Source organism: Rattus norvegicus, chromosome X (assembly GCF_021556685.1).
Source record: "Rattus norvegicus strain SHRSP/BbbUtx chromosome X, alternate assembly SHRSP_T2T, whole genome shotgun sequence".
Lineage (NCBI taxonomy): Eukaryota > Metazoa > Chordata > Mammalia > Rodentia > Muridae > Rattus > Rattus norvegicus.
The window spans coordinates 74,216,616-74,223,641 of record NC_141554.1 but is presented as its reverse complement, the minus strand read 5'-3'; the positions used below and the strand labels follow the sequence as shown (position 1 = coordinate 74,223,641).

General features: G+C 47.2%; 1 protein-coding gene across 3 annotated transcripts; it reads left to right on the top strand.

Moving 5' to 3' along the window:
• The first annotated feature begins 378 nt into the window (after positions 1–378).
• Positions 379–6,221, top strand: Slc7a3 (solute carrier family 7 member 3). 3 transcript variants are annotated; one of them, NM_017217.2, is made up of 12 exons: positions 379–502; positions 1,497–1,896; positions 2,505–2,663; positions 2,867–3,044; positions 3,192–3,304; positions 3,424–3,646; positions 3,819–3,958; positions 4,055–4,157; positions 4,610–4,776; positions 5,206–5,372; positions 5,638–5,746; positions 5,845–6,221. In NM_017217.2, exons 2-12 carry the CDS (start codon positions 1,527–1,529, stop codon positions 5,973–5,975), a joined length of 1,860 nt encoding a protein of 619 aa, NP_058913.2. In that variant the 5' UTR covers positions 379–502; positions 1,497–1,526; the 3' UTR covers positions 5,976–6,221. The 3 variants fall into 3 exon arrangements, with proteins under 3 accessions (NP_058913.2, NP_001418498.1, XP_087455389.1); NM_001431569.1 differs by lacking the exon at positions 379–502 and adding an exon at positions 714–846; XM_087599263.1 differs by lacking the exon at positions 379–502 and having other exon boundaries at positions 1,496–1,896.
• Positions 6,222–7,026: the final 805 nt, after the last annotated feature.

Sequence of the window (7,026 nt, the reverse complement as noted above, 5' to 3'; positions counted from 1 at the left end):
TAATCTTGCAGAAAGGTAGAAAATTCCCATGGGATCTGTGGTCAGGAAGCTTTTTATTGTCTTTGACCACTAGTGAGGCAAATGGTTAAAGGCTACCCCCCTCCTTTCTGGCTCCCGGCCATACCCTGCGTGTTCTTTTTGGTTGGGAAGCAGTCTCAGGCAACCTATGTGGCAAAGCCAAGTGACTGTGTGTGCGTGTGTGTGAGTGTGTGAGTGTGTGTGTGTGTGTGTGTGTGTACAAGCGCGTGCGTTGGTATGTATGTATGTATATTGTGCTGTGTGTCATGTGTAGGGAGAGGGCTTGGGGCTGGGATCCCATGACGTTACTGGCTCCTCCTCCCGGTGAATATAAGGGGCCGCTTGGCTTGCAAGGACCCTGAGCTACGGCGGGCGTTGAAGCCTGAGCAGCTTAAGTCTGCAGACCCAGCCCAACTCGACTGAAGTCAGCCTCACTGAACCAGATTTGAGAATCTTCGCCCTCTGGGCTTGCCACCGCTCTCTGGTAAGCCTTTGGGACTGGCACGTGTGTCAGAGTGGGGAGGGGGAGGCTCCCCGTATACCTAGGCTTTCCAGGCAACCAGGGCATGCAGTTGCATCAGCGTAACTGTGACCTGTTGCTGGCAAGACCCTAGCCCAGGAGCCAGGGCTCTTAGCTCCAGCGCAGCCCCAGACTGTTTCTTTATGGAGCCATAAAAATCTAGGTGATGAGTGTAGGGCCACCGGGCGGGACCCCTAGTCTGCGAAGAGGGAAGTGCGAGCGTTCTCCGGCTGGTTTTGCCCCTCAACCCCCAGGCGCATCTCCCAATTTCGGAGACCGAAGCCCCGCCTTACTGCTGGTGCTCACAGGTCAGCTTAGCCTAGCCGCTGGACAGGAGGAGGTGGGGGCACACTTGTTTTCTCGGGCTCAGGTGGATCACTGTGGGTTTGGTGAGGAGGAATACGATTGAGGTCAGTCCCGTCATCCAGGCGGTGGGAAGCCATGTCTCTTTGAAGCTCTCTGGGCACTCACTGAAAGGGATGTGGGTAATGGGTATTAAAAAGGTTTTTTTTTCAGAGTTGCCCCGAGTTGAGTTCCGCTTGATTCACCAGGAGCCACAGGCCAGGAAACAGAAACATTAGGTTTCAGGGCTGCTGGGCTGGGCTCTAGGGTAAATCCCACAGGTTCTTGGGCAGAAAAAGAAGAACCCTAATGTCCAAGCACTTACTAGAGGCCAACCACTGTGTTATACAGGGCTTTCACTAGCCTTTTCAGAACCGAGTCCTTCCAGCAGCCTCTGAGATACTGTAATCCCTACTTGCATTATTATTGTAATTCCCACTTACATGCATATGAAGAAACGGTAATTAGAGGTAAAGTGGCTTGCTTTATCCCTTCCTCTGACCACCCCCCTTTGTCCCTGAAACTCTTTCACTTAGTGGAGTGGGTTTTGTAATTCACTTTTAGAGCTTGGGGACAATGAGGCCCATGGAAGGGCTTTTGTCTTGTTTTTCACCAGAACCTAGCATCCTCTTCAATTCCAACTAGAATGCTGTGGCAGGCACTTCGAAGATTTGGTCAAAAGCTGGTGCGGAGACGTGTGCTGGAGCTGGGCATGGGTGAGACCCGCCTTGCCAGATGCCTGAGCACTCTCGACTTAGTGGCCCTGGGTGTGGGCAGCACATTAGGTGCAGGTGTGTATGTCCTGGCTGGTGAGGTGGCCAAAGAGAAAGCAGGACCATCCATTGTGATCTGCTTTTTGGTGGCTGCTCTGTCCTCTGTGTTGGCTGGACTGTGTTATGCTGAGTTTGGTGCCCGGGTCCCCGGCTCTGGTTCTGCATACCTCTACAGTTATGTCACCGTAGGTGAACTCTGGGCCTTCACCACCGGCTGGAATCTCATTCTCTCCTACGTCATTGGTGAGATACATGCTTGGGGGGAGGCGGGGAGGATGGATGAAGACACAAATAGCAAAGGGATTATGGATCCAGAAATCTGAGTGAAATTTTGGTGACGTCTAAATTTTCTTTATTTTGACTAGCATCTCAGGACTTCTAGATGTTTATATTTTTATTTGTAGGGGTGCATGGAGGGTTCGGAAGTGCAGAACAATTGTTCACCTCTGTCTGGTGTTCATTCACTAAGACATTGGTTAGGGTCTTTAAAATTAATAGCTGGGTCTAGAATTGTATACCTGTAAGTCTAGCACTCAGAGACTGAGGTAGGAGGATCAACAATTTGTTGAGTTTGAGGCCAGGCTAAGCCTGAGCAGCATGGAGATCTCTCTCTCTCTCTCTCTCTCTCTCTCTCTCTCTCTCACACACACACACACACACACACACACACACACACACACACACACACACACACACACACACACACACACACAGAGGTGCGCGCATGCGCACAAATAGTAAGGTGGGTAATTATGGCAGGAATCTGTGAGGCTTGTGTGTAGGAGGAAGGGATCTTGACCTTATGTTCCTGAGTACTGGGATTACAGTACAAAATACAATTGCTATACCAGGTACAGCCAGTGTGGCCCGGGCTTGGAGCTCTGCTTTTGACAACCTGATTGGAAACCACATCTCTCAGACTCTGAAGGGGACCATCTTACTGAACATGCCTCATGTTCTTGCAGAATATCCAGATTTCTTTGCCTTGGCCCTTGTGTTGCTGCTCACTGGTGAGGCAAGAGGCAGGGTTGAATAATGGGAGGGAGGGGCTGGGTTTGGGAAGTCCCCGAGGGTATTGATGGGAGGACGAGGGTATTGATGGGAGGACGTGAAGCTGGGAAGAAAGAGTCTGCCACACAGAGGCAGGAAAAAGGGAAAGGAAGCCTGGAAGAAGGATTTTGTCCTCAGGATCCTGAACAATTTTCTCCCACAGGATTGCTGGTTTTGGGGGCGAATGAATCCGCCCTGGTTACCAAAGTGTTCACAGGGATGAACCTTTTGGTTCTCGGGTTTGTCATCATCTCTGGCTTCATTAAGGGAGAGCTGAGAAACTGGAAGCTCACGAAAGAGGACTATTGCTTGACTATGAGTGAATCCAATGGCACTTGTAGGTTAGAGAGCCACAGAGCTGGGACCATAATGGGGGAGGAGGGGGTTCCAGAATGGGAGTGGGAGACAAGAAGCAGCCGGGCATCAGAGGAAAGGGATCCACTTAGCTGAACAGACTCTTATGGATGCTCTTCCTTCTCGCACTCTAGCTTGGATTCTATGGGCTCTGGAGGTTTCATGCCTTTTGGCTTGGAAGGGATTCTCCGTGGCGCTGCTACCTGTTTCTATGCCTTCGTTGGTTTTGACTGTATTGCGACCACTGGTAAGAGTTATACAATCCTGGCTGGCCTTGGATGCAGTGTGTGACATACAGACTTGGGGTGGCAGAGGAGCAAGCCTACTCCCCTGGTTTAGAACATTGTACCCTGTGTTTTCTTGCAGGGGAAGAGGCTCAGAATCCCCAGCGCTCCATCCCTATGGGTATTGTGATCTCACTGTCCATCTGCTTTTTGGCTTATTTTGGTGTGTCATCAGCACTGACGCTCATGATGCCTTACTACAAGCTTCAGCCTGAGAGCCCTCTGCCTGAAGCTTTTTCCTATGTTGGCTGGGAGCCTGCCCGCTACCTGGTGGCTATTGGCTCCCTCTGTGCACTTTCTACTAGGTCAGTGTTCAATATTTGTTTGCCCTACGGCTGTAGTCTCCAGCTATGTCTTTTCTGTGCCAGAGAATGTTCCTTAGAAGTGCTGGGAAGGGGAGGTGGAAATGCTATAAACACACAGGCTTGGAACAGATTCTTTGGTGAACTCATTCCTCTTGGACATTGTCTTTTTCAGCCTTTTGGGCTCTATGTTTCCTATGCCTCGGGTGATCTATGCGATGGCAGAAGATGGCCTTCTGTTCCGTGTCCTTGCTAGGGTCCACAATGGCACACATACACCCATTGTGGCCACTGTGGTATCTGGTGTTATTGCAGGTAACAAAACCAAACCAAACCACCCCTTTTGGTTGTTTCCCCAAGTCCGTTCATTTCACCCTTCACTCACTTGCTTCTTCTGCCTGCTGATTTTAGCATTCATGGCATTCCTCTTTGAACTCACTGATCTCGTGGACCTCATGTCAATCGGGACTCTGCTCGCTTACTCCCTGGTGTCAATTTGTGTTCTTATCCTCAGGTAAGACTTGCTTGTGTTTGTATGTTGGAGTCTCTCACTGAATCTGGAACTGATTGGTTGACTAGGTTGACTGGCTAGTGAATTCTAGGAATCCTACCAACTCCAACTCACCAGTGCTGGGGTTGCAGGACACATCTGGGTTTTATATGAGTGTTGGAGATCTGAGCTCAAGTCCTGTCATCACGTTTGTGGCAAACACTTGAATATTAAAGCCTCTCTCTCTCCCTCTCCCCCTCTCCCCCTGCTCTCTCGTGTGTGTGTCTCTGTGTATCTCTCTGTCTGCATGTCTGTCTATGTGTGCCTTTGGAGGTCAGAAGAGGACATTGAGTCCCCTGGATGCTTTATATCCTAACCCAAGCTTCTACTTTAATGGTAATAAAGAAGCTACCTGAAAAGAAAGTAGTGAATGGTTAAGAGTTACTTTTAAAGTTGTTTCCTTACTCTTGCCACAGATATCAGCCTGACCAAGAAATGAAGAACGGTGAAGAGGAAGTGGAATTGCAAGAGGAGGAGACACTCGAAGCAGAAAAGCTGACTGTCCAGGCTCTATTTTGTCCAGTCAACTCCATCCCCACACTCCTTTCTGGCCGAATTGTCTATGTTTGCTCATCACTGCTTGGTGAGCAGTGGATTTTTTCTTTTCTTTTTTGTTTAGGATTTACTGATTTTTTATGTATGTGAATATTTTGCCTGCATGAATGTATGTGCACTGTGTGCATGCCTGGTAACTACATAGGTCACAAAAAGGCTTCTGATCCCTTGGAACTGGAGTTATAGATGGTTATACGTTGCCATATGAGTGCTGGGAACAAAACCCAGGTCTTTTGCAGGAGCAGCAGGTGTTCTTAACTGCTGAGCCATCTCTCCAGTCCCAAGTGTGCCTTTTTTCTTTGGGATTTGGTGAGATCAGTATGGTTGGGTAGATAATGTGTAGTGGCATTTGGTGAGGTCTAGCAAGAGGGTAACCCTCCTTGGAATGGGATGCCTGACATCTTAGCATATTGATGTCAAGAGTTGGTTTTGATGCCTTTCAACTTGACTTTTGAAGCTGTACTACTAACTGTTCTTTGCCTGGTGCTGACCTGGTGGACAACTCCGCTTCATTCTGGAGACCCAGTGTGGGTCACAGTGGTTGTGCTGATCCTGGGGCTGATCCTTGGAATTTCTGGGGTCATCTGGAGACAACCACAGAACCGCACTCCCCTTCATTTTAAGGTAAAAGATATTTTCCCCCTCACCAATCCATCTTGGGACAAGTAGGGCTTGTAGTTTATGTTCTTTAATTGTACACAAGAGCGTAATGTCAGAGCTGATGTTCTCTCATGTTCTGGATTTGAAGAGTCTAATAATATATGTGATAAATGAGTGGCTGCCGACATTTAGAGTGTGAGTAGGGCTTGAACTGCTCTGTCCCCAGTAGGTTAAGGATCTTTGTAGGTAGGTCATCGTGTTGTTTATGAAGATTTATCTTGTTTTGTAGGTGCCCGTTGTTCCTCTACTCCCACTGGTGAGCATCTTTGTGAATGTTTACCTGATGATGCAAATGACAGCTGACACTTGGGCCCGATTTGGGGTCTGGATGCTGATTGGTAGGTGTCTGCTTTGAAGAGTAAACGGTGCCCTACCTGACTCCTCTAATTTGATCTCCAATTGGAGACCTCATCTTACAGTTGTCTATCCCTACTAGGATTTGCTATCTACTTCGGCTATGGGATCCAACACAGCGTGGAAGAAGTTAAGAATCATCAAACTCTACCCAAGACAAGGCCCCAAACTATAGACCTTGATCTCACCACTTCTTGTGTTCATAGTATTTGATGTAACTATACCCAAGTGTTGTCTTGTTCTCCTACACAATAATGGAGAGTACTCTTGACCCCACGAAGAGCTGGGCCTCTCATGTGATGTTAGTGATGGATATGAAGTAGAGCTCTGTATTTCTTGCGAAATGATGGCTAATTCTTTGCTGTTACTTTGTTTTTAACTTGTCCACTTTGAAATAGTCTCTGTAGTTGTTTCCTGGCTTTGAAAAATGTTATTAAAAGAAAATTGGGAAAAAAAAAACCTGTCCTGTTCTTTGCTTATTAGAGATTATGTAAAGCTTGGCTTTAAGACTGGGAAAGATTCAGAGAAGTGTCCTATGTTTTTTTTTTTTTTTTATTGTAAGCAGTCACAAAATTTTCTGCTGTTCCTGGATAATGTGCCTTCTGGACGAGGGTTTGGAGAGGATTGTAAAGGCTGCCTAGCTACAAACACCCTTAAAAACTATGCATTTATCTATTTACTTAACAGATATGTAAAATTTTAGACCTTGCGCTGAGAACTGGTGATTCAAACAGCAAACCTCTGCTCTAGTCTCACAGTCTAGTGAGGGAAACAAGCAGGTAAACACGAATATAAAACAATGATTTGACTCAGGGCAAGGATGAGTGATGGGGAAGCTCAAAGGACCACATTTGACCTAAGGCTGAAGGGAGGGTACGATTGCCAGTGAGTGAACAGTACAGGAAACAAGTGAATTAGGATAAAACAGATTGCTTGTGGCCTGACTGCAATTGTAGTGTAGATGGAAGTAACATGCACATGGGCCTTACACACCCCACAAATTGGGAGTGTGTGTGTGTGTGTGTGTGTGTGTGTGTGTGTGTGTGTGTATAAAAGAGATAGTCGTAAGGCTTCCTAGCAGGCTGATGGAATTTTAGTTTGGCAGTGATGGGGGTTTGGAAGTAGCTGAGAAGCTAGAGCGGGGAGCTAATGCTACTATTTATTGAATATTTATGCCAGTTCTGAATCTCATTTTGTTATTAGCTTATGAAGTCAATATAATTGTATTTTACAGATGACATTTAGGCCAGTGTGCCCTAGTAAC

What these genes read in the sequence shown, in the direction of transcription:
- Slc7a3 (NM_017217.2), top strand. Translation starts at nt 1,527, where the DNA reads ATGCTGTGGCAGGCACTTCGAAGATTTGGTCAAAAGCTGGTGCGGAGA. An exon ending in CATTCTCTCCTACGTCATTG is followed by an intron (nt 1,897 to 2,504) that starts GTGAGATACATG and finishes TTGCTATACCAG; the next exon opens with GTACAGCCAGTGTGGCCCGG. An exon ending in CCTTGTGTTGCTGCTCACTG is followed by an intron (nt 2,664 to 2,866) that starts GTGAGGCAAGAG and finishes TTTCTCCCACAG; the next exon opens with GATTGCTGGTTTTGGGGGCG.